Genomic DNA, 26,669 nt, shown 5'->3' with positions numbered 1-26,669 from the left:
TTTCTGTTAAGATGATCTCTTCTGACACTGTCTCAAGCTCATTTTGCTCAGAATATTGTCTAAACCAGAGCACAATCATAATCACATGTTGCTTGTGGGTAGCAGATTCTGAAAGAATAAATTATGATTTTGATACTTGATTCCTGATGCTATTCATACTGTCATTGAGTAGATGCTGTAGAACTAGCAAAAATTATCTGATGTGCTTACATTTCAGTCTATTTGTAGTTTCAGCAGGCAACTTATAATCAATCAGTTTATCAAGAGCATTTGATAACAAGGTTTTAGCAAACTAACAATAGTATATTCAGAGAACTGAAAGACTTCAATTTATGGATTAAAAAGAAGGTTTAATTAACTAAGTCTTTATAACTTTACTCACAACTCTTTAGCTCTTTAGCAGAGTGTATATAGTGTTGTCATCCCATCTGCTTCTGACTGAACATTATCAGATGTTATCCTTTCTAATGCCTAGTTATTTTCTTTCCTCCGATTTTTTACAGCATTTGTGAACTCAGGCCTCTGGAGTTTTACAAGAAGCAAGGGTGAAATCTTTGGAGTACAGGTTAATACTAATCCAGCTATTTACAGGGAAGCTATAAGAAATGGAAAGGTTAGAGGTGTCAGTCACCATCATGGGCTTGCAATGTAAATAACAAAATGTGGCATTTGCTCAGAGTTGCCGTTTTTAAAATTTTCATGTGATCATAGCAGGAAAAAATTATATGAAAAAAGATTTCATCAGACTTCCAAACCCATTCTTATTTTTAGTTTCTACAGACTGTACTCTGTGGCTATAATAATGCTTTCTCTTGTCAAGGATAGCCTATTCAGTTAGTGTTCTTACTTCTTTTTTAATTAAGAAAAATGTCCTGTCTAAAACCTGTGCACCAATTGGAAACAGGACAGACACCTGTGCAGTGGCACTTCTCTTGCTCAGAATTATTCTGCCATAAATGTGTCAGGGCAAGGGAAGCAGCATGGTTGTTTTTCTTGTGGCCAGACGTCTTAGCCACTTTTAAATCAGCTCAGGTAGGTAGTTTGAACTTGTGCAGACATTCTGCCTATTCTCAGCCCCTTTTCTCTTAGAGATATCTTTAGCACCAGGGTTTGCTGTTACTGGCACGTGTTTTGTGGTGCTACAGAGTCAATACAAAAGCAGAACAATGCTACTGCAAGCTTCTGACAGATGTGGGATGTAAAAATCATAGCTGTGCAAAAGCAGGAGAGTAAGTTAACTTAGCAGCTTGAAACAGTCAATGACTTTTGAACACCAAGATCAGCAGCCCTGATGAGGCTGGAATCTCCTTTGTGTTCAGCTGGGAGGGGTCATGGTGTCTGAGCACCCTGGGAGAAACCCAGCCCCATGTAAATGAACACATTCCATAGCTTTCATTGGGGCTGCACAATGGCAGAGCTTGACCCATAATATCTCTGGAAGAATAAATAATCATTAAGACAATTGGATTAAACTGAAAACTGTTTAGAGATGATTTCACAGACGTTGATGTTGCCTATAGTTTAGCACAACTGCACTTGGTTTTACTCAACAGAAAGGGGCAGGAGGATGGCTTTTTTATAATCTGATACTCTGTTTTGCAAAGATTGGAAACTATATAATTTACAACAAATGCTTTTCCTCTTTGGAGAATAACATGCACTCCAGGAAAATGGATCTTGATATGTGTTCTCTGTTGCTCATATAAAAGTTTTATAGGTGCCTGAAGATTTTCAGATTTGGAAGTGTCATTCTTAGCATAACACAGTTCTTCAGTACCTGTGAGTTATTATCATGGGCCTTTACACAAGCATTTTGCCATAACACATTACTGATACCACATCTTGCTGTGTATAATTACATTCTGCTAGGAAACTTGAGTTCTCTCCATAACCTGATGTCTATGAAGGACTCTCCTGAGGTTTGAGTTTGGATTGTGAAAGTGCCTATGACCTTGTATCTTTGTTTTTTCTATCCTCAAGAGTGTAAATGCTACTATTCATACCAGTGGCTGCAAAATCAGCTAATGGGCAGTAACTGCTGATGAGAAGGAATTGAGTGAAAAGCACAGCTGAAACCAGGACAGTGACAGCTAGGTCAGGTCTCTTCTACAGTACATCAAACATGAATAATTTCCTGCCCGCTCCATCATTTTAGTTAAGTAATTGGAAATCCTATTGATCTGCACACAGGACTTAAAATAACACAGTCTCAGTGGCAGGGCTGTAATTTCTGCAAAGACATATTGTTCCTGATTGGCATTAGGACAGGAGCCACCCAGCCCACAGCAGCTGGGCTTGTATTGGTACCCTGTCAGGAGATCCCTGATGTGGGGCTGCTGTGGGTGAGCAGAATGCCATGTGGAGCTGACCTCACTGATAAAACTGAAGTGTGTGGATTTAATGTTGCTCTGAATACTGACTCAATAGGTTATATTCTTTCTGTCACTGCATTTTGCAGAGATCTTTCATCAGCTCTCTAAAAGAAGGAGGGTAATGAGCATCACCAACCAAACAATCTGATGAATCAGTCTGAGATGCTGTTGAAAGATCCTCTCTCTCTCTCCCAGTCCTTTCCCTGCTTCATTGCTTCTGTGTGGGTGACTGGTTCATCTGACTGTTCTCTGCTCACAGTGGGTTTCTGCTACTTCTCTTGTATTTGCCATGCGCTGATACTCTGGAGGGCTGAAAATGTAAGAGACAGCAGGATCTGGAAAGGGAAACAAGCTTGTTCTCCCACTCAGCAAGAACCAAGAAGCAGAACAGTGATATAGACACAGCAGCTGGCCAAGCTGAAACTCAGATGAAAAACTTGGCAGTGTAGCCCTTAATGTACTGGATTTGCTATAATTAAATATTTAGCTGCACTGCAGCCTGAGGATTCCAGTACATGGAGTGCTGTAAACCAAAGTTTCCTCAGTTTGATGACTGTTTTGTGTATGATTCCATAGACTTCTCAGGTAAAAAGCTGTTTAGTACATTTGAAGTCTCATGCAGAAACATCTGTGTGTAAGGTCTGTTGTGTAGCACTGGCCTTAAAAGTAACGAGGACAGCCTGGGATATGAAGTCCTGTCAGATTTCAATCAAGGTCTTAATCCTAGAGATGAATCTTGACCACTGATGAAAGTATCTGATTTATCATCCTGTGGCTGATCAACATGTGCACATACATGTACTCTCACACTCCACTGCTCTTCATCTATCTGTCAATTTCAGTGACATTTTTTTCTACCTATCACTTTTATGGCATCTGTTAAAGAAGTAGTCCACAGTGTTTTATCAGGCTAATAACTCATCTTTATGTGGCCAGCAAGGTGTGCCAATACTTTGTGCTCATCTTTAACAAAAAATGAACTGTGTAAAGAAATTTGAGAATTTCTTAGATCACATAAGTTAATATAACAGCTAAATTCACAATTTAGAACTCCTGACTCTTTATTCTCTGGTCATAGTGACTTTTACCACATATAATGAAGAATAAATGACTATGTTTTGTTGCAAATATTTGGTTTTTTAAAGGAAAAATTTTAAAAAGGGGCAGAAACTTTGAAGCATTGTTGGTAGGAGTACTGTTGAGTTACTTGCACTAAATGGGATAATTAATGTAACTACATAATTACACAAATGTAATTACATATTTTCTTGGTAATGCATGCAGTATTGAAAGGTGTCCCAATACAGGTGTTACACTGCAATATAGAACACTGTTGTCTAATATACACATGATGGGGATAAAGACATTTATTCTGAATTATTTAGACAAGCTGGTACTGTATTGTGCTGTCCTTGGTCATATCTGAGACGTCCATCTATTGTGCTGTATTAACAAAGTGACTTTAATTCAGCATGTTGCAGCAGAATATTGGGCACTGGGCAGTGCTGCAGAAGGGAAGGCAACTTGCAGTAGCATTAATTTCAGCTGCAGTTTCTGCTCCCACTGGATGTGATAGTAGTGCCCATCATGCTGCTATGCATCATTCTGCATACAGAGTTTATCACTAATTTCTTGCTTGTCTGGAAGAATACCTGCTCCTTCCACCTGATCCTCCTTTTCACCTCTTTTTGTTTCTCTCAGGATCTTTTCAAAAGCAAACATAGAACGTCTTTATCAGTTCTCAGACAATATAGATAAGAATTTTACTCTTCCACCCATTCCTCTCTTTATCTATCTCCCTTCATCTCCAGGTTTTCCTTTCATCCTTGGTGCAAGACAAGGAATCAATTTGCCAAGAATTAGTAGCTGACACCCAAGGGCCTGGATTTGGGCCCACTGAGTTGTGGGAGGGGTGTGTAATGTTAATGAGTCAGTGTGGATCTGTTACCTCTAGTGTCCCAAGGACTGCTTTGCTGGCTAGATAAAGAGCTAGAGACTAGACCAAAAACCTGTGTTACTGTTGGTGTGTTGCAGGTGATTGTTTAGTAGTTGTTGAAAATGTGTTCATTTTATTCTGAGTGTTTAATTAGAGTGGTAGTACAGTAAGTACAGGATTATCTCTCCCAGTGGCTCAGATATTGTGGCAGCATTCCTGAAAAAAATACCACAGATTTCTGTAAGAGTAGATTGGATCTTAAGTGGTAAATTTATTTTTATTTGCTTTCATCAGCCATACTGCTTAATTCAAGATGCTAAACTGAGTGCTTCACACAGCCAGGTGCACAACCCTCCCTGGAATTCATTTAACCAGGGAAGAATACCTTCTATGAAATTGTGTTGTGTTCTCCACCTGTCAAAGTCTTCCAGGGGCTCAGAAAATAAACAGTACAGAAATTATTTTCAAAAGCAGAAGCTAACATTTAGTTGCAAATTGCAAAGATCTGAGAAATGCTGGCAAAAGTTTTCAGAAAGGTAGAGCACTTGCAGCTTAAGGTAATTTTCCCCTGTGAGATCAAGTCCAGCTGTTTCAAGTCAGATACCCAAGAATCAAAGTTTTCACCATTCATTATGAAAAGCTGGGATTTAATCACTGGAGAGCTTTGAAAAGTGTGTTTACAGTTTTAAGTGTTTTTCTGACTATTTTAATCCAATTTTTATTTGCATATGCATCTTATAGGCACTTTCTCCTCCATCTATTTTTGTGCTGCTATTTCCAGTCCCTATTACTTGTGTAGTTGATTAAAATGCTTCCATTGAATACTTGAAGCAGTGAAATTCATGGAAAGTGGTGTCTAACTTATCTTTCCTCCCCTTCTTACTCATTCTCTGCAAGTAGAATTTCTCCATATATTCTGACTCATAACCTTATGAATTTTTCCCCATTTCAGACTTTTAATATGAAATAATTTATTTATTTTGAGAGTTTATTTGCTCATGTCTATTTTTTCTGTAATTTTCTGTATTTTTCACTCAGCTTCTGCTCTGTAGGTGCTTGGACATAGCCTTAGTTCAACATGAACACCTAGCCTGCACGTCAGACCACTGAACCCCCTGTTAGCATTGCTGGCCAATTAATGAGATCTTTTTTGTAGCTTTAATGGAGAATTCCAGTCCTGTCCTTAGTTTGCCAGACACAACAGATTAGAAAGCAGTCTGCTTTTTCATTGAGGCTTATTTCCCTATCTGATACACAATATATGAGTCATTTGCACATGGGACATGGGTTTTTGATACCAGAAGCACTCTTTTTGGCCTTGCTTTCTTCCTGACTTCTGCAAGAATGGACTAACTCATCTCTAATGCTGCTTTTTTTACTTGACTTCTGTGGAAGTCCCCAGAGATGAATTTGGTCCAGTTAATAAAATATAAACAGAAGCCTGCAGAAGCTTCATTTACAATTCTGTGGCATTTGAAGTTTTAGACATAGAGACAGTTGAGTGCAAACAATGGTAACTTTATATACAGGAGTTGTTGATTTCAAGTTTGAATTTGATATAATGGTTAGAACTGCAGTAAGCACTGGTGAAGTTGAACAGTGCTGACTCCACGTCTGTTTTGATGTGATGAGAGTGTCCCCTTGAACTGTAAAGTGGGGTGTTACTGTGACAAACATAGCTGCCACTGGCAGAACAAATTGCACAAAGCTGAGACTGAAGAGTTCCACCTGACAGAAGCAATAATATGATGGGGTTTTTGCAAACTGGAAAACATTTTCTGGTGCTCGCACCATAAACAGAAGACAGTGTAAAAACACTGTCTAGGAAGGTTATAAAACATTCAACTTCTGTAAGAAGGCAAAAATGAAAAGGTAGAAGTACTATGAAGTACCCATACAGTATTGAGTCGAGTGTATCAGCAATCACTGGTTGCTTTTTGATCAGTGGTGTTACACCCACTGGGTGTGTATCATTACCACTAAATGTGGTATCCGATTTTGTTGTCTGTACATATTTCATACTCGTACTACTTTGTTTTTGTTTTGTTTTTTTTTTTAATTGGTTTGATGCTGCTGGAAAGAGCTGTGGCAAATGTGGTTGTTTATTAGAAAGATGAGACGAGTATCCCTAATTTCCGCGCGGAGCTGAGCGCTGCTGTGCGCCCGTGCGGGGTCCGGAGCTGCCGGGCTGAACGCGCCATCTAGCGACCAGCGGGGATGGCCGAGTTAAAACAGGAGAAAGAACAGAAAGGCAAAGGCAGACGAGTTTTTAATGAATTTCTGCATCAGCAGGGCAAGTGGATGACGTTTGACAAGTCCCTATAGTGCCTTATTTTTTCTCCCTAATTAACAGTCATTCCTAGATCGTTATTTGTTTTTAAAAATGCCATTGTTTCTTTTGTTTGTTCTCCAGATTGAAATCACCTGCTGTGGCAGGGTATTTGAGCAGAAAGTTAGTACTGTATTCACAAAGCTTCAGAAGTCATTATAACATCAGTTTACTGCCTGCATCTGAAATGCTGATTCTCAAAAACTTTTTTCAAATGTGTAGAACTGCCTGCATTTCTTAGAGTCATAGAATGATCTGGATTGCAAGGGATCTTTAAATGTCATTCAGCCCAACCTGCCTGCAATGAGCAGGTGTTGTCATCTTATTGTAGGGGCTCCATACTGTTGTCTCCTTATCACAAATGTTTCATGCCTTCTTGGTGTTTCTTGTGGGCAGCTCCTCAGGGCACTGACTCTTTCTCTTCACAAAGCAGCCAACTGGCTCCAGCTCCCTTCTCAACAGACACCCCACTCTGTTATAGCATCTTCTTCTCATTGCTTACAGCTGTGGCCTGTTAAAAGTCCGGCAATCTTTGATAATTGGCCCAGCTGCAACTCCTTAGGGGTAAGATTACTTCCTGCACTATCTTGATTTGCTTATATTCTATCCCCTTACAAGCAGGGACATCTTCATCTAGATCAGATTGCTCAGAGCCCTGTCCAACCTGACCTTGAGTGTTTGCAGGGATGGGGAGTCTACAACCTCTCTGGGTAATCTGTTCCAGTGTTTTACCACTCTCAGTGTAAAAGTCCTCTTCTTTAGATCTAGTCTCAATCTACCCTTTTTTAGCTTAAAACCATTAGCCGTTGTTTTATCTCAACAGGCCCTACTAAAAAGTTTATCCCCATGTTTTTATAAGCCCCCTTTAAGTACCAGAAGGCTGCAATGAGGTCTCCCATCCCTCACTGTCCATTGCCCACCTGTCCTAAATGTAACTGCCAAGCCTCACTCTTGGTTCTATGTAAGTGGTGTGCAAATCGGATTTAGTGCAAAACAGTGGCTAATATGGGGGCCAGTAATTTTTGTTATCAATCAGGGAAGAAGTTATTTGGGTCAGCAAACACCTGCTAGCTGTATAGATGAAGAGAAGAAATGCACACTGAGGACCTTTGTTTTCTGTATGCAATGTTTACAAATCAAGTTAAATATTGAAAGCAACATTTTGATGTTGTTTCTCTCTGGAAACACCTATGTGATTCAGTCCAAGTTACTATTGCTTTGAAAATCAACTGTCTGTGTGGATCCCATCTAATTAAGTACTTGTCATTTTGATTTAAAAATAACTTCTTTGAGATTGTTGGCTTAAGGAAATTGTTACTATTTTTCTGTCCCTTTTTTTTTTTCTAGGATATTAAATACAACATTGTTTGAACTGTATGAAGCTCTGGGCAATTTTCCTGCCTTGTGGGTCTTCAATGTGCTGCTTATGGTTCTTCAAATTCTGCACTGTTTTTGGTCTTACCTAATCATAAAGGCAGCCTACAAAGCTATTTCAAAGGGCAAGGTAAGACAACACAGTTCTGTTTCTTGATTTTTATTTTTCTATTATCAATAGAAGTCACTTTTTGTTTGGGCTCATTTCTTTTTTTACTAATCCATAACATGCTACTGAAGACACATCTTGTTTTATATAAACTCTTCCTTCCTTTCCTGGAAACTTTTTCCCACTCCTAATGATTGTCAGATAGGTTAATAATACTCTGTATAGTGATTGTCTTTATATGTGCTTCTGCACTTCTTTTTTACAGTGTAGTACACTGAACTAAACTACATTAGGGAAATCAGGTTAAAGAAACCCAACAAGTAAACTGCTTTCTTGGGGCTGCCAGTTCTGTTTTTCTTCTTTATAGTAGTTGTTAGCAAAATGTTCATTTCACAGCTGGAAGTGATAGCAGTAATAATACAAAATGAAATTCTGCTGTGTTTGCTAGTGGCAAAATTACTGATCACAGCCTCTTGTGGGTTTTGGTATTAATGAGGTACTGCAAAGAGCTCTGTATTTTCTTTCTAGTATTCCCAGAGCAAGACTGTTTGGGCTAGACTTTGTCTTGCTGCCAGTGGTACATTTGACAGGAAGGTGTCACCCCCAGAAATACATTACAGTTGCTGTGCAGACACAGGGCTTGTGTGCAGATGGTAGAACTAATCCTTGCAGATCATGTAAAATCAGGACACTTTGCCCTTAAAGAGGAGAGCATATTGATGTGACTGACCCCAAAGTGAATGGGATTGTTCTCCAGAAAATTGCTATCTGTGAATGTACTTGGGAGTTCAGCCATGCACTGGCAGAGCCCAGAATCTGCCACTCCATCTGTGAAAGACAGTGCATTCACGAGCTGAATTTTGCCTGGAAGGCACACTTTAGTCTGCTCTGCTTTTAGACGTTATTAGCCTCAGCTGTCCTGTCTGAATTAAACCAGTGACTTCAAAGACTGCTTCCTCCTGTCTCTTACTCTGCTTGTTTCCTTTCCCTTGTGCTGTGCTGGAAGGCTGGGAAGTGGAACCCCTTGCACGTAAGTTTCTTTAAATTTACTATGCAAAAGATTTATTCTGACAACACTGGTGTTTGTGGTTTGGGATGCTTTGGTTCTTTTAATTTGTGGTTTCTGCTTTGTATTCATCCATTGCTTGTATTTATATATTTAAGTAAAGACTATTTTGAAAGGCTGTTTTTTACTTCTTGGCTAGGCATCACCTAAAACCATTAAAACCCACTTCTATCTGTAGTATCTGGGTGCTATTATGCTTCACCTTTTTTACATACAGAGATTAGATCGATAGAGATAGATAAGGTAGTATGTGTGTGTGTTTACACATACATATATATATATATGTATGTATATCTGTATCTCAGCAGGATAAGCATCTGCTCTGTCAGCATTCAGGACACACACGTGAGACTGTAATTCCTTCACCTTGTAGTTCTAACAATTGCACAGGAGAAAATTGAGATTGTTACAGAGTTAAAGCAGTGTCAGAGAGTCAGACACTTGCAGTAACACAGTGACCAGTTTAGAGATGGATATGTATGACATATATACAGAGGATTAATTTTCCTTCAGATTTTAACTTCCTCATTCTTTCTATTTCTGCAATAAAAATAAAAACTATTTTTACAACACATTACAGATATCTTACAGATAAGTACTAAGTACTGCAAGATGTGTTGCATTCATATCAGGTTTTAAGTGCAAAGACCCTGCTTCGTGGCTGCATTTTAAAAACAAAAGGAGCAGATCCCATGTTTAGAAGAACTGGCTACAGCACAGAATCTTATTTTGATTTTTGGCTTTATTGAAGAACCCTAGCAGAAAAATTGGCAGTGAATCTATCAAGAGAATTTCAGTGGAAGCAGAATTGTTCAGTCATCTGCTCTGCCATAGATATCCCAGGTGCTCAGTAATGTGTGCTGAGACCATTTTCTTCTGTCTGATGAGGGTATAATTCTAAGTGTATTTCTGTAATGCCACCAGCTGCAATACAGAAGTTCCTTTATATGAAAGACATTGAAGTAACCTACTAATTGAAGCTCTGTAAAGTATGGAACCAAATTTCTTTCAGCTGAAGTCCAGTTTCACAGGTGTCAGAATTGTGGGCTTCCTAGACATTGTCATTAAAAACTTTACTTACTGGAAGCTGTATGGAAACTGTTTTCTTCTTTCACTGGTTCCAAGCAGAATGGTATCACTCAGGTACTGTGATATTGCAAGGGCAACACTGAGAGCTCCAAAGGCAAATGGCTTTTTCTGAGATGAGAGTGGAATTGTCAAGAAGAGTTTCCAAAGGAGAGGAGAATTACTGTAAGCAAAAATTACACAGTGGCCCTGTTCTTTAAGCATTTTTAGTTCTTCAGAAAAAAGACTCACCATGTGTTTGCCCCCTTTTATGTCCATTTGCTATAGTGAAGTCAGCTGTAATTGCCTGATTTGGCAACCAGCAGATGGATTGTGGATCGATGATGAAGAAATTGGGATGCTCAGCTCTACAAACAGGAGTAGAAACAGGCATGAAAATGGCATCCTTAGAGCTGCATGCAGGTTAAACTTCAGACCTCTTTTTGTTGATGCTGGTTCTTTTTTGTATTGTATCTGGTGGACTCTTGCTAATTTTGGAGATTTTCAAGATTTTTCGAAGAAGTCAGCTGAAAATTAGCAGGAAACAGCAACTAAGGTCCATCTGTTTCTGAAACACCTTTCCAGTGACACAATGGAGCACACAGTTGAACTGTTATTCCTGTTTTAGAGACTGAACTGGACTATGTCCACATCTTGCAAGTGCCATTCTCACCACTTGTCTGAAGTCAGAGACTGGAGTTAGGTGATGAGTTTTACTTCAAGCAGTGCTTGTGTCTCCTCCTGCGAGCACTCAGCACTGTTTCCTGGAGCCACATGGTCTCCAGTGAGTTGGGAAGTAAGGGGCAGGAAGTTGGGTTGAACATTTTGTATTATCAGGTCAAAGAGCAGCACTCCAAATGAAGGACAGTTGTAGTTAGTAGGAGGGCAGGGGGACTGAGCCTGGGTTGAATTTGGGAGCTTGGATTGTTGTTTGCTTTGGTCTGTACAAAACCCTTTGCCTTGAGTACTTGGCCATACTGCCTTCAGTGCACCGGTGCTGAGTTCTCAGCCTGCCTTTGCACATGGCATATTTATGTGCAGATATCTGTGTTTGAAGTGAGTGCAGGCAGGCACAGGCAGAGAAGTGTGCCAGAGTTGAAATCGCCTTCAAAACTCAAATTGAAAAAATGTGTGAATTCTCTGATTCTCTTGAACCAAAGAGCTGAGTTGTTTCCTTACAGTCACCTACTGCCCACTTCTTTTCCACATTGTGCAGGTAGCAAAGGATGCCCGAAGTGACGTTGAGTCAAGCTCAGATGAGGAGGAAACAGTACCTCGCTCCAAGGGCCCGCACAGCACGGTCGCCACCAACGGCACCAGCGGCGCCAACGGGACAAATGGCTATCTCACTGGTGCCACTTCCTCAGAGGAGCATTAATCCTTCAGTTCAATCATGAGACACGAACCGAACGAACTGTTTGCTACTGGAAGTAAATTATAAGTCGTGAATGCAGTTTATTCATGTATTTCAGCATCAGAAAAAAATTAGGAGTATCAAAGCATTCTGATAGCGCACTGCCATATTTCCTGTTTGTGAATGAAGACAGCACACCATTCTGTATACGTAGGCATGCTGTATGTGTATGTAACTGACACAATGGGAGCAGTATTTTCACTTGTACTGTCTGAAATATTATTTATTTTTTATTCTTTTGGGAACTTCTGGACAAAAGGGAATATCCATTCTCAAACTTTGTGTCTTGGATTCTCGGTAACGGAGAGCATCATGCTCAGATCTCTTCTGTCCATCCCTGTTGGTTTTGCTGAATCTGCTATAAGTAATAGTTGCTTGATTTGTTACTTACAGTAAGATAGAACATAGCTTTATAGGTTTTAGATCTGCTTCAGATATTTTTGCTATCTTTGTGTTTTAAAGTACTGGCTTTGAAATTGCCTATCAAATCACAGTTACTGTTCTTCCAACATAATTGGGGGGGGGGAAAGTGATAATTGTGGGATATTATTTTAGCATAATTTAAAATTCAATTTGGTGGTTAATTGCATTAGAAGTAGACTTGATTTGTTGTGCAAATACCCAAAAGCATTGTTTGTCAGCACTTTGGATAAATTTGTTATTACCTTTTTTTTTGGCCTTTCAATTTTTGACCTCTACAGATTTTAGCTTTTTGCAGAGATTCCATGTAAAAAGGTGTTTCTTCAAATGCACCATTCTGAATCCAGACTTAACTCCTGAAATTGTTCTTGCACATTCACCTGATTGAGAACAGGGGTGTAATGAAAAAAACAGCAGATGAAAAGTTCATTTCTTCCTCGGACTCAGCTCAGTCTAGGTATTGTTCTCAAAATTATTGCTACTTCCTTGGCAGGGTGAAGAGAGGGAAGACAGAATGTCATACATTTCTAAAATTAGTTTATTTACATTATTTTATTTTACATATGTGAGAACTTGAGCAAAATTCACTCAGCATAATTCACAGCAACCTTTGAATGCTCAGCAGTATTTCATCACCTCTACAAATAAAATTAGGGGGCGTTTGTAAAATAATTTTGCATTCTTTTTTATCCAAGATTTACAAATAGTGTCCCAAAGAAGACATAATAACACCCTAAGTAAACATCTTTTCAAACATTATATGCATACTTCTTCCAGTCTCTAGATCAAAGTTTAGTGTAATGTAGGATGCTAAGGATCATACAGCTCTTGCAGGACACTCTTCTGTGATTTGTGACAGCAGTGCCAAAAGTAGGCAGGGTTCTTGGGTAACAGACTCTATGCAACCTACTGTTCAACAGTATTGTGTGTGCACACAGAACCAATGTGCTTATAGACCAAAGACTGACGTACACACACACACATAAAAGTTAAAAAAATAAAGGAAGGGAAAAAAAATCTCAAGTGTGTCTTCTATATACAAAGGGATTGGAGTGCTGTGTTCAGCTGGAAACCTGAGCCATGAGGTCATTTCTGATTCCTTCCACCTATGCAAATAGTAAAATATAGATGGTTTCTGATGCCATAAAACATGTTTAAAGATGCTGTTTTATATAGACTTCATTGAAGAAAGTTGTGTTGTCACTTCTTTCTTTTTAAGAAAGAGATTTGTCCTATTCTACTGGTCACTCTTGAAAACTTCTAAAACTTTTATTATCCATAGAAACTCCTGTGTGTTAGGAAAAAGGAGGTGTGCTAAAAGCAAGATTGGAATGGCATGAATGGAAATAGTACCTCAACTTAGTAAATAATAAAGGTAAGAAAACTCAGAAAGTGTAAATCACAAAAGATCTGTCAGTTCTACTACCCACAGAGCATCTTTTGAAAAACCCAGATAACTTTGTAATCCAGCAGCTGCAGAGCTTAAATGCCCATGAGTATATCTGAAGGAGCAAGGGAGCCTTACTTAAATCTCCTTCTCCCCAGAAAGTTTCTCTGCCTCTGAATTTTTTCATGTCTCCTGTGCATTTGATTTCATACAGTTTTCTGCAGGGCAGGTTATACATGTGAAAATATGCTGATTGCAATGGAAAGTATCCTATCTATGGTGTTTGCAGCTGTGTAGTAATTACTGAAAAGACAATTCCAGGATTTTAAAATAAAACCATCCTGGTATCAATTAAATTAGGATTATGATTTTTGAAATCTGACCTGCTAAAATGGTAATGGAGAATATCAGTTTAATTCTGTGGTGTTCATTACTGCCTCCACTGAACCATTTCCCTTCTGCAAAGATGGTTACAAAAATGGCATTCTGGCAAAATATTTTGTCTCACATGAGAACAGAATGTTGCTCTGAACTGTCAACATGCACAACATAGACCACATGCTGCAATGTTGGTGATGCAGGGTATAGAGCAGTCTCCAGCAACAATCCCTGTGCCAGAGGCCTTTAGTCCCTGTTGGTCCTCTTCAGCAATGCTCCGTAATGTTCATTCAGATGTAGAGTCAAGGCTACAAGCCTTGAGATGATTTACCATCACTACATATGCTGTTAGGGTATCACAGAGTCATAGAATGTTAAGGGTTAGAGGGGACCTTGAAGATCATCTAGTCCCAACCCCCCTGCCATAAGCAGGGGCACTTCACCCTAGGCCCGGTTGCTCAAGATTTTATAAAACCTGCCTTGAACAGTGCCAGGGTTGGGGCATCCACAGCTTCCCTGGGCAAGCTGTTCAGTATTTTACCAGCCCTGAAGTAAAGAATTTTTTTCTAATAGCTAATCTAAAATTTTCTCCTTTTTGCTCCAGTCCTCTTATCAACTTCATAGCCCTTCTCTGGACATGCTCCAACAGTTCTATGTCCTCCTTATGTTGGGGACACCAGAGCTGGCTGCAGTACTCTGGGTGGGGTCTCACAAGAGCAGAGGGACAGAATCCCCTCCCCTGCCCTGCTGCCCTCACTCCTCTGGATGCAGCCCAGGATCCATTTGGCTTTCTGGGCTGTGAGTGCACCCTCATGGCTCACGTTGAGTTTTTCACCAACCATCACTCCCAAGTCTTTCCACAGGGTTGTTCTCAATCACTTCTCCACCCAGCCTGTAGGAGTGCCTGCGATTGCCACAAGCCAGGAGTAGGACTTTGCACTTGGCTTGCTTGAACTTCATGAGGTTTCCATCGGCCTCCCTCTCAAGCCTGCCAAGGTCCCTTGATCCCCACTGTTAAATGGTGCATCTGGGATTGAAACTCTTCCCTTGAGGTTTAAATTCAGTTGCATCTGTGAAATGCTGAAGCATGTATGCAGTTACCTTGGTTCAGCTAACACCCAATGACATAGCCCCTATCATCCTGGCCTTTTGGATTCTGTTCTTAGCAGTTAGTATAAACTTCATACAGATATGTCTGGAAAATAAGTGAGGTAAGAGAGATTCAAATGACACATGTGGGGGAATAGGGTAAGAGGAAGCCTTAAGAACTTCACCAACCTTTGCTAAACAATGATCTTTCAAGCTAGAGGTTTATTTTAAAAATTATGAATTCACACTTTTTTCTGTCTCGAGTGGGAAGGACCAAGTGATTTAGTGATCAGACATGGCAGTGTGCTTTAATTCATTGTTTCAACTAATGGGTGTGAAAACTGGCTTCATCTTCCACTCTGCAGAGAAAATGCCATGCAATTATTTCCTTTTTCATTTGAATTTGATTGCTTTTCTGATTAAGAGCTTTGCAAGGTGCATTTGGAGGTCATAGAGTATTTAGAGGTTGATTGCACATATTTTAGAAGATTGACTGAAATTATTCGCATGGTTTATGGTAAATGTGAGACCTTGAAAGGTTCTGTATATTCACACGTTTTGTAGAATTGTAATTTAGTAATTCTAGAAATGAGAGTTTGTACTCTATAACTTATCTGTCTTTGAGTTCTATGGTCCTTGTTTATGGTACAGTACATGACACAGTGGTGGAGATGTCAAAGTAGAAAAATGAGGAAATTAGAGTTTATTACTAGATAGTAAGAATTTGTCTTCTCTCCTAGACAGAGCCCAGATTACAGTAAAATAAGATTCAGGTTACCCTTTGTGTGGTGTTTCCCATATTGGCATATTTTGTATCAAAAGAAAAATACATGGTGGGTTGGTGGTTTTATTTGGTTGTTTTTCATAAAGAACAACATTGCAGAAAATGGTAAAAATACCTGATCAAACAATATGGGTGGACATTGGAGTCCTTTGGGTCTTGATCAATGTTAAGTAGTGCTAGTTTTAAAATACCAAAGTGCCCCATGCTGTTTCCTTGTTGCCCTTTTGTAGTTTTTTCTATCTGTTATTTATTTAATGATTCCAGCAGAATTGGTACAGGTGTCACAGCTTCATATCTCCTGCCTCAGCCTGTGACCATTCTGTGACCATCTGATTGCCAACGCCAAATGCTTTTTCTGAGACCAAGTACATGCACTAAAGCTTTGCTTACAGTGAAGTGATTCTTGTCTTAAATCTGTATCTGATTCAGGTGAAAATCACTTCATGGTTGTGAACAGGACACGAGGGTGAGAGCCGTGACCCTGCAGCACACGCCACTGCTGGGTGATTGAGGCGCTCCCTGTCTTACACAGAGTGCTCGGTGGGAAGCCTAATGCCCATTTCATTCATTTTCTCATTGCCACAGCCTTCTGTATCTCAGAGAAATATGGGCTACCATTGGTTTTATACAGCTGATGCTTTGGTATTTTCTTAATCTCTTTGCTACAACTCATTTTTGTATGTCTCCTATTGTCTACTTCCTGTGACATTTGTGGGAGAGGAGTATTAAAAACTTTTTACCCTTCTTGTAATGTAGACCCTCTTAGGCCTAACTTCAGTGTTCTGCAAACTACAGTTGCCTTTAAACCATGAAGCAAAACCAGTTTGTATTACTTGTTTTGATTTGAAACAGGGACCTAATGGGAACTTCAGTAAGACAACATTATTCTTTTTTCCCCTTTTCTTTTAAAAAGCTCTAGTGGAGGTTTGGAAAGGTGGTGTACATGTACAGCTTTTACACTGTAAAGATTTCTGATTGTAGTTGCAATGAAAACACAGTGTTTTAGTGTGTCTCTACAGACTTCTCAATCTTTGAAATTGCTTTCAGTTAAAAAACTGGAAGAAATACCATGAAAGGATGTTTTGGAGTCACGTCAATGATCACATGTGTCAGACAAAAGGCAAAAAATACTGTCTTACATGACTTAAAATGGGTGCAACAAAACACATTTTCTGGCTTCTGCTGAGCTTCAGCTTTTTGCTGTTCTTGTTTACACAAGCTCTCATACCATACTGTGCGTGTTGACTGCTGCAAGTCAAGGGGAGGCAGATGACACATTTTCACCTGTGTTTTCATGACAATTCTGTGCTTGAGCAACTCTCTCAGAAATGTGGTGATGTGTAGGAACTCCACTGTTCTGGATACAGTGATGCACTAGCTAGAAGTCCTTTCATGTATAGCTATTGTGTGGAACTTTGGAGGTTATTTTGTCTTTTATTTGACTGGGTTTGGGGTTTTTTCTAAAACAGAGAAAAATTATTCCTCATAAAATCTCTGGAACCAACCAGTATTGTGGGCTATTTTAATTTGGAGACAGTTTCATAATAAACATAAGTATTAGAAATGTAGATTTTGTTTTCTTATTTTTTTCTATGAGATGCAGACAATGTTTTCCTTTGTTTTAGCTCAAGGATTGTTACCCACACTGTAGACTCCAACACTCTTTGGACAGATCCAAATGTGTCTTTGCTGTATTGATCACTGTAGTACTTTATGTTATTTCTTGTATGAAACTGTTTGTAACAGGAAGTGTTGGAAGATCAAGTTCTCTCAATACAAACTAAAATATTTTCATTACCAAAAAAAGGATAATTTTCTAGGATTTAAACATAAAAATTTTGCATGGTAATAACTCCTGAATGTCCAACTGAGCCCACTTTGGAAAAGCTGTCTTTTTTTAGTGAGCAGAGTTTCTTTAGAAATACACATTCAGTTTTCTTTTAAGGAGAAACTGTCACTCAGCAAAGCACCCCCTACTAGCCTCTTGTGGAAGTGAGAAAAAAGAGCCACTCTTAGGAGTGGCTCTCCAAAGGAAAATCTGCAGCTCACAAAATAAAGCCTACAAACCACCATTATCAGGCAGGCTCTGCTGCAGCATTAAAAGATGATGAGGAAGTACTTAGAAATGGGATACCTGAAAAAATTCTGGTAACTTCAGCACAAAGAAATTTAGGCAACAGTTCTCATAACACAAGTATCAAGTCATGTAGGGATCTTCACACATCAGTTGAAGTTTTACACTGGAAGAGAAGTAAGCCTTTTTGCAAATGGGGTGTGCATTGTGTTAAAGAACTGTAAACCTTTAGCAATTGTAGTTGTTAATATGGCTCTGTGATAATATATAGAGGCTCTTGTGTTACATTTAATATAGCATTTCAATTCATGTTTATTGACATTTCAATTCATGTTTATTGAAGGTATTTATGAAGAGATTTACTTATGTGGAATATTGTCCAGCGGTATGTCTAATGTCTTTTGCTCCCTATGCCACATCTGCTCCTCAACTTTGCTGCACAAGGGAGAGGCAGTGTGTGCAGAGCACAGCTCAGGATAACGTCACACAGAGCAAGAGCTTTGTGCTCTGGCTCTAAGTCTGCAAAGGACCCTTTGCACAGGAAAGGCTCTCCGAGGACAGCAGGAGGACGGCTGCTTCAGGAGAGTTAGAAGGCAGTGACACAATTTCCTGTAGATTTAGAAGGTGAGTGAAGGGAATCCAAATGTGTAGCTGTCCCAGATGAGCAAATTTCTGCATGACTCAGTAGCTCATGATGCTGTGATGGACAGAGGCTGGGAGCCTATGTGGAGGGAAGTTAGTCCCAGCTCTGCTAGTGTGGGTGGAGGGTTCTTGTTTCCCTAAATTGTGCTGGGGTTTTTGGTCTTTTTGGTGATCCATTCTGCTGCAGCTAGTCCTGCCCCTGGACAGATTTTACACTGTCTACTCTTGTCAGCCAGTAACCTGCTTAAGTGGGTTTCACAGAACAAGATGCCAATTTGTGTTTTATATCCACCTTCTCCAGCCCCGAGTCTGCCAAACCAATGATGATTCTTGTGGAGGGGTTTCTTAAATGCAGAGTTGTGTGTAACAATGACGTGTTCCTGAGGTTCTGACTTTCAAAGGTAATTGTTTACATGTGACACAGAACTGTTAGCTTTTAGTAACTGGAAAGTGTAATATAAAAGTAAGTATTAGAAGTTGAGTATTGAGGGTTTTTTAAGAGTAACATGACCTACTTGTAATGTTACTGCTATAGTTCACTGATCAGATGAAAAGGTAATGTACTCTTAAGCTACTGGCTGGCAACATATATTTACATTCCTAAATTATTGCTCTTTCATATACATCTGAAAAACACTACAATGAGTGAGGTTTTTTATGCTTTTTAAACATTTCAAAGTGTAAGGTGCTCTCCCTAAAAAATACTGTGCAGGTTATTTCTCAGTTTTCCAGAACAACCAAGCAAAGTCCCTGCACAACTGCCACATTTCTTGCATATTTACATCAACTTTTTGCAATCTCCCCTCACAAAAAAAGTCCTGAAACCCAAAGATGAAATGTGATCCTTCCTTAATTAAACTTGCGTCAGCTTTCTCACATTAATCTAACTAGCAATTTTATGTCCTATTTCTGAGCCTATGATGAAGATAACCACACCTTTTTAATTCACAGTAATGGTAATTATAATTACTGTTATAAGGTGCCTTTGAAGGAGCTGCTTCCTACTAGAAAGGCTTGCTATCTCATAGTTACTTTTGTTTAGTCCCTCATTTAGGCTTAATTTAAACTTAATTCATCCAAAGCATTTAGTTCTCATTTTTACATGTGGTTTCTCATGGATCTGTCTCCCAAGTGAGATCACTGCCCATAGCTGTTACTTTATGGGACAGTGTAATCAGATTTCAGTTCCAGAAGGAATTTGCATGTAAATAGTCTAGCTCACTTACAGGTCCAACATTTGGTCCTTCAGCAATGTTGAGGAAGCGATGACCCAAGCTGTGGCACCACCTGGACTGGGTGGATGTAAATAACAGCCAGGACTGCTGTCCAGACTAGAAACAGCCTTTTCACATGATTTTTTTTAATAACTGTTCCACTTTAATACCAATTTCCTACTAACTGAATCTCATTTTTTCTAAGGCTTTTTGTTAAGGAGCATGTGAACTATTGAATTTATGTATAGTTAAGCTGTGATGGTCTGCACTACTCTTGCAACTTGTCCAAGCATCCAGCACAAACAAAGCAGCTGTTTTGCATAGAAGAACTCCTCTGTAAGATTTGACAGGTAACTATTATAGACTGCTAACTGTATTATCTGGGAGAAGAAGAATGGGTTGCTAACAGCAAAGGGAAACAGCAGGAGCAGTTGGGAACAGTAAACTATTTTTCTTGTGTAAATTGCATTCACATTGAGTGTGGATTTCATATTTTGATTCAATGGGATGCCATTAGCACAACATTTAGTAAAGGTGATCCCAAGTGTACTACAGTCCCAAGCAGACTCAGAATTGTGGACTAACCTTAGAGAAGGCTGGAGCCTAAAAAAGATGGGTAATTGCTGCAGAGTTGCAGTTGACAGCATTGAGAATTGCATGCCAGAAGAGGATTTTCCTCTTTCCTTTAGAAACATGAGTTTATCAGATGGCTTATCTGCCTTTGCAATAAGTGCAGGAAAATACAGGCCAGTAAGTCATGCTGATACAATACTAAAAAAATAAAACTACCACTTTGCTGCATTGTCTTTCCATTATAAAGTTGTGTCATACATGGAGTTACACAAGCAAAACTCTCTCATTAGCTTTGCATGGGAAGTATTAGTTGTTTGCCTGTGAGGTAAGCATTTACATTAATGTATTGTGCTGTAACTTAGCTAGTAAACCACCCATGAGGTCACCTATCACTTCAACCCATTCCTCACTTAGCCAAAAGGTTAATGTATGCAGTCTTCTCTTAAAAGCCCGATTTCCTTTACGGTAATTGCAATTGCCATCAGTATGAAATGTAGCATGTTTCTAAATCAAAATAGTGATACACAGCTGGTATTCTAACAGACCTATTTCTTTGTCCAGCCAGTTATTCCAGCTGAAGCTGTGGTGTAGAAGATAATGGATAATGAAGAATTGAGCCCATGATGCAGTAGCTAGTGCAAGTCAGTCAAAGAGCATGTTTCCACATAGAGAGTTATCCATCAGTCACAAAACAGGTGAGTCAGTAGCAATTTGCATTGTTCAACATGCTGTGACTGAAGAGGAAGAAAATCACACTGAAGCTAATTGTATCTTATTTTAATTAATCATTTCAGTGCATAACTACTTATGTATATCCATAAAAACGTCATATGAAAAACCACCACACGCTTGCATGACTAAACACTATTTTTAGCTTCTGTCAGTCTCCCCAGCAACTTCTGAACGTGTTGCTCAATTAGTCTAAATTTGAAAAGACTGTGTGGCAGTTATCCCTGTCCTTATAATGTACTTAAAGTCAGCAGTCAGGTACAGAGGAGAACCACAGATCAGTGCACTGGACAAAGAATAGGCAGGGTGCAACTGGTGTCCTGCAGCTTCAGCAGCAGCAAAGCAGGAGCCAAATAGCATAACTCAGGAGTGGTTGTAAAGAAGAGCTGAATACCACAGTGAAGAGAATGGCACTGTTCAAGGACAAACCCACAGATCTATAGGACATCAGGCTTCATTGCCTCTGCTTCTGCTACAACAACTTATAAATAAGCTCAAGACTCTAAAGGGCTCTCTGTGTATAGAGCTGTCAAAGTAATTAGGGATAATATGGATAAAAAGAATGGAGTGCCACTGTCTGGCAATCAGAGCCGTTCCTCCCAACCCTTCAGGCATACAATCCTGTTTTAGCAGTAATGCCTCATACAACTGAATTGCAACTATTGCTTTCCAAAAGGTAGGACTAATACCACAATCATTTAGTATAGCTTATTCACACAGTTGAAATATGTACTCTTACTGTGCCTGTGGGACTGATTTATGCGTGCATATCTTTGTTATGTCAAGCTCCACAAGCCTTTTAAAAGGTTACAAATCACAAGTGAGTTCACAGCAATGTTAAGGTATTACAATGACAAAACTAATTTACACAATTTCAAGGCACTGAATAAATGCAGTTTATTGACACAGTAGAGAAGACAGTACAGCACAAACAGAGCATACTTCCTGAGAAGTACCTGCAATTTAAATCTTGTTAATCTGATTGAAAAGGAAGCAAATCCACTAATGAACAATGAGACCCTGAAGTCAGGCTCCCATCCCTTGTCTTTGTGTGCCATTGCAGTTACAGAATTCTCAGAGAGGACACAGGGTTTGTCCTGAGAGAGGACACAAAGCAGAAACTGAAGATTTGTTTTATTGGAGATGTCACTACAGTAATGCTTAGTAATTCTCTGCTGCTATTCTGTTCCAAAATTGCAGTGTAATCAATTGGCACCTTTACCTTTCTTACTGTTCTTTGTGTATAACTGGCTGTAACACAAGAAAAAAATCAATAGGGCACACCAAGGAAAATGATGCACTACATAGAAAACAGCAAATTATGCCCTATAGAGAAGAAGAAATGGAAGATTATGTCTTTTACTTTTTTTGTTGTGATCCTAGAAGATGAGTGTGTAGTCTGTGGTGTACCCATCAAGCCATATGGTTAAGTTCAGACAAACCAAATTATTTAAAATACAGTTCACATATGACTGGGAAATATTCCCAACTGTACTAAGAATATCTGATCAGATCAGATCAGATCTGATCACCACATTTAAACATGCCTAAATTACTAGGTCATACATATTAGTTTTTGATGCACTAGAACTTCTAGGACTGAACCTAGTCAAGTCTTTATTTCAACTATGGTATATTATCAAATGAAGCATTTTCCTTCTTGTTGCAACAGTCCTTTTAAATATTTCTGTAAAAATGATAACAGTTTACAGGATAGAAAAAGAATATTTTCAATCAAAGCTAAGCATTGTGGTAGTAATAGTCTTCTTAATAAGATGAAAAATGCACACATGATTTATCTGTCACCACTATATTTCATACTTTAATACATTATACTTCAGGCTTTGCCATGTCAAAAGGTTTCCAATGACAAAGTTTAGCAGACCAGAAGAAAAATATTTAGATGCATGAATATAAATGCTAACACTGTAGAGTACAAGTTACGGTAAAAATCAGGACAATGACCTATGACACAAGTAACTGAAACAAGTGTTCAGCTTCAGCAAACTGGTTTTTTTTAATAGGTTTCAGGCCTATTTCAACTACACAGAAATCTGACAGAGACATCCATGCTTTTGGAAAAGATACACAAGCTACAGAAGCTACTTTATTTTGATTATCTCCTCGGGGCAGCTAAATACAAACCATTGCACCATTAATGCATGTAATGGATCAAAATTTACATGTCCAGACATTCAGTTAAGGCAGTAGTTGGTGATACCAATGTTCAATGAATGATTCAAAATGTGTCCAGATAACAGTAGACTAAAATATCACTTTCATGATCTTTATTTAGAAATTAGGAATCAAACATTGATAAATACACCATTTCACCAACAGGAAGGGGGTAAGAGTGCTCTACATCCAGAAAGAGAGGTACAAACCAGTTTCATGCAGACTGTTTATATGATAAAGCAGTGAAAGCTTTTCTGATGTTGGCAACAAATGCAGAAAAATTGTTAGTTTCTCTCAGTTTAAGCTGTAACTCTGCAATACAGTCCAGAGGAGGAGTACAGGAATTCACTAGAATGACACAAATTTGTAAAAGATTAGACTACTAATAAAAGAATAAATCCATACCATTGTTTTTCTGCACCTATGAAATACTAATGCAATTTGTTATCTTTTTATGTTTTCATTTCCACCTGCATTATTTTGGAGAAGCCTCATTTTGTTTCGGCAAAGAGAAAGCCTCAAAGAACTTAACAGGTATTTTGATTTCCTGACCTCCCACTCAGTGCTGTGCTCCTGCCTGAGTTGTTACAGCAATTCCCAGGAATCCATAGCCTACTCAAAAACTGAAACACACTCCTAAGCCATGATGTTGCTCTGCAGGCAAGCAGATTATAAACTGATGTAGCCCAGCATATGATAGACTTTTGACTTCAACAGTTTAGGTCTGAATTAGTAAAACCAGAAATCTGTTCAGTTCATACCCAGAGGCATGGCAGAGCCCCAGTAGCATTTGTCTAGAAGCTATCTAGGACTCAAATTCCATAAGCAAGAGCCATATAGCCAAACCAGCTTTGAGATCCAAAAGGCTGCGCCCTTACAGAAGGGGAATGCTGGATTTCAAGTTTTATTCTTTCACCTATGTCACCCTTTTTCTGCCTCTAGGCTTCTGAAACAAGTTGAAATAAACCTGTCAGCATACACAAGCAGAAACTGAAGCAGAAACAAACTACAAACGAAGCATTTTCATCTCTGTCTGTGGTCCTTCTCTTGCTTTGCTTGATACAAAGTAAACAGCATCTCCACAAATGGAGGCCAGTGAATATAAGCAGTCCTATTTTCATGTAAATTAACAAGACAAACATAATTAAAGAAACAATATTACCAGTTCAAGATTTTTCCATTCAGGAATTGGAAGATAAAAGATCCCAATTAAGCTGCACTTTCCTCTGCCTTTTTCAAATAGAGGTGTCAGATTCAGTGCTCTAATTAAAGTATTCAAATTCACATACCTTCATAGTCCCCTTGTTCATTTATGGAAAGGGTACACACGTAGGGCTTATCAGGATCTTTGTGGTCAATGTGCCTGAATATAAACTGTAATTGCTCATCTAAAATAAACACAAACAGAAGTAATTAACACCATTAACCTCTGCTGCAGAGTCACAATGATGATTAAAACTCACAATACAAAATTAGTTTCAATTAATATTCCTAGAACACTGACAAATTAAGCAACTCTGGCCTCCTTGCAAGACAAATGCGTTTTAACATATTTTGCTATTTGAGGGACAAATGTAGTAGCTGGGCTAATCCAACTGATCAAGTGTGAAAACTTTGTGCTCTTCACTGCACAATCCCACATGAACCACATTGTATCAGTGCACACAGAAACTGTGGAAGCTACAGAAACCTACCTGGGATTCTACGCATCTCCAACGCAAGATGCTCTTTAAACAATGTTTTAATCTTGCTCACTTGTTCCAGTTTCTCCTTGGCAGCTTTATTTTTAGAAGATTTTACTAGAATTTAAAAGTCCATCATAAGTATCAAAGGCAAAACAAGCACATAAAAAACCATCTAGAACAGCAGAAAAGCCACAAAGAGCAAGTGTTAAAAACAACCCCTCCTTCAATTATGAAAATTTACTTATTATCCTTTTTTTACTTACTTTCCATTTTCTTCATCAACTCTTGTTTAAGCTCTTCAATGCTGTCCATCAAGTTCTTCTGCTGCTCTTGTTCTTGATTTAGCTCTGATCTTATTTCTGTCAACTGCTCTTCCTTTTCTGCTATGTATTTGCTCTGCTGGAGAATCTCTGAAAGGAGGCAAGAAAATATGAACATATACAGTTGATTAAGTTATGTCTCTGCTATTTAAAACTTAAGTAGTTTGACATTATTTATATTAATAAGACACAGTAGAATGCATGCTACCATAGCTGCAGAGAGAAGTTAGCTTAACTATACCAAATGGAAACTTAAAGTGAAAGTTATTCCTAAGAGAAGCTACAAAGTATGGAGCTGCTCAGATACTTTAATGAGATTAAATTTGCTTCTGGTGCCAGCACTACATACATATTCAAAGCATGAAGACGGTGACTCCTGCCCACAGGTAATGACAGAAAGCCAAGAATGGAAACATTGACTGATGTGAGAGTTGCAATCATTTTACCTGATATTCTGAAGTTTACAAAACTCAGCCAAGTTAACCCTAGACTGATGAGCTGACAGTATTCTCTTACTAATATGGAAAAGACATAAATAACTTCACAATACTTAGCTTTACTAAGCAGTTTAATTTAATTTTCCTACTGCAGTCAAAAATTCTGACACTACTGTTTTAAATACTTATGCTTTATGCAGAGAACATATTTTTGCATCATCAAGGAAGTTTTTCAACAAATTGCTTTTGACTTGAAATTTACATTTTAATTTATGTTGTAACCAACCCATTATGTTTGGGTTTAATTCTGTCTTCATTCTTATGTTATTACTTGCCTTTTCAAACGTGAAGTTAAACATACTATCCAGCTATATTCAGTTAATTTTATAAAGGTTGGGCATAAGAAATAACTGTACCATTGTTATACTCGTGAATTTTGTCAATCATCACATCCTCTTCTTTCAGCTTCTTGGACCATTTCTCTGTAAGGGAAAGTTACTTCAGTTATCTGAAGAAGTTTGATGACAACTTGCAAAAAGCAGAGTTAACAGGAGCAAGGGCCTTTGTACCTGCAAGAGCTTCTAAAGTCTCCGTGCACAAATCTCTCAGCGCTGAAGTCTGATTGTTCTGTTCAGTACCATAACTGAATTTAAACTGGTTCCAAAACTCTTTCATATCTCTTTCAAGGAGTGTTACTTCATCTTCCGCCGGTGCATTCCCCATAGCGCTGTACCAGACCTGTGCGGGAACAGGCGCGGCGTCAGGGCACGGGGGGCAATGGCAGCACGGCTAACACAGCGCGAACGCTCCGGGCTGCTTCTACCGCCCCGCCTTGTTGTTCAAACCTCTCGGCGGAAGTTGTTTTTGTTGTCACCATCAGCTCAGTGGGAGCCGCGTTTCCCTCGCACTGTCCCGACGCTCGGCTCCCGCGCCAGGGGAGGTTCCCCCGCCGCCCCCTCGCCGCCCGCCGGCCCCGGCCCCGGCCCCATTCCCGGCCCGCACCCACCGCGTCCGCGCCGCGCCGCTTCCCGCCGCCAACGGCCGCTCCCGCCCGTCCCGCAGCAAGCGCGCCGCTGATTGGCTGAGCCCTGGGCCCG

The 26,669-nt window shown here is 39.2% G+C and overlaps 2 protein-coding genes across 5 annotated transcripts in view; one reads left to right on the top strand and one right to left on the bottom strand.

The window, feature by feature from the left end:
* The window catches only part of CERS6 (ceramide synthase 6), a 112,968-nt gene extending 95,677 nt beyond the window's left edge, over positions 1-17,291 (top strand). For 2 of the 3 annotated variants that reach the window (XM_064718031.1, XM_064718029.1), the window contains 3 exons: positions 7,985-8,141; positions 9,127-9,150; positions 11,468-17,291. In XM_064718031.1, coding sequence (XP_064574101.1) covers positions 7,985-8,141; positions 9,127-9,150; positions 11,468-11,629 — 343 coding nt within the window. In that variant the 3' untranslated portion in view covers positions 11,630-17,291. The remainder of the gene's footprint in view (positions 1-7,984; positions 8,142-9,126; positions 9,151-11,467) is intronic. The other variant, XM_064718030.1, reaches the window with a different exon arrangement.
* A 4,530-nt stretch (positions 17,292-21,821) lies between these two features.
* On the bottom strand, positions 21,822-26,649 carry SPC25 (SPC25 component of NDC80 kinetochore complex). Of its 2 annotated transcripts, none has more exons than XM_064718125.1 (7): positions 26,579-26,649; positions 26,142-26,310; positions 25,989-26,054; positions 25,079-25,225; positions 24,825-24,929; positions 24,420-24,518; positions 21,822-23,478 (listed from the first exon to the last, which is right to left on the bottom strand). In XM_064718125.1, exons 2-7 carry the CDS (start codon positions 26,293-26,295, stop codon positions 23,345-23,347), a joined length of 705 nt encoding a protein of 234 aa, XP_064574195.1. In that variant the 5' UTR covers positions 26,296-26,310; positions 26,579-26,649; the 3' UTR covers positions 21,822-23,344. The 2 variants fall into 2 exon arrangements, with proteins under 2 accessions (XP_064574195.1, XP_064574196.1); XM_064718126.1 differs by lacking the exon at positions 26,579-26,649 and adding an exon at positions 26,418-26,539 and having other exon boundaries at positions 23,200-23,478.
* Positions 26,650-26,669: the final 20 nt, after the last annotated feature.

Source organism: Zonotrichia leucophrys, chromosome 7 (genome assembly GCF_028769735.1).
Source record: "Zonotrichia leucophrys gambelii isolate GWCS_2022_RI chromosome 7, RI_Zleu_2.0, whole genome shotgun sequence".
NCBI lineage: Eukaryota > Metazoa > Chordata > Aves > Passeriformes > Passerellidae > Zonotrichia > Zonotrichia leucophrys.
This window is presented reverse-complemented; position numbering and strand designations above follow the sequence as displayed.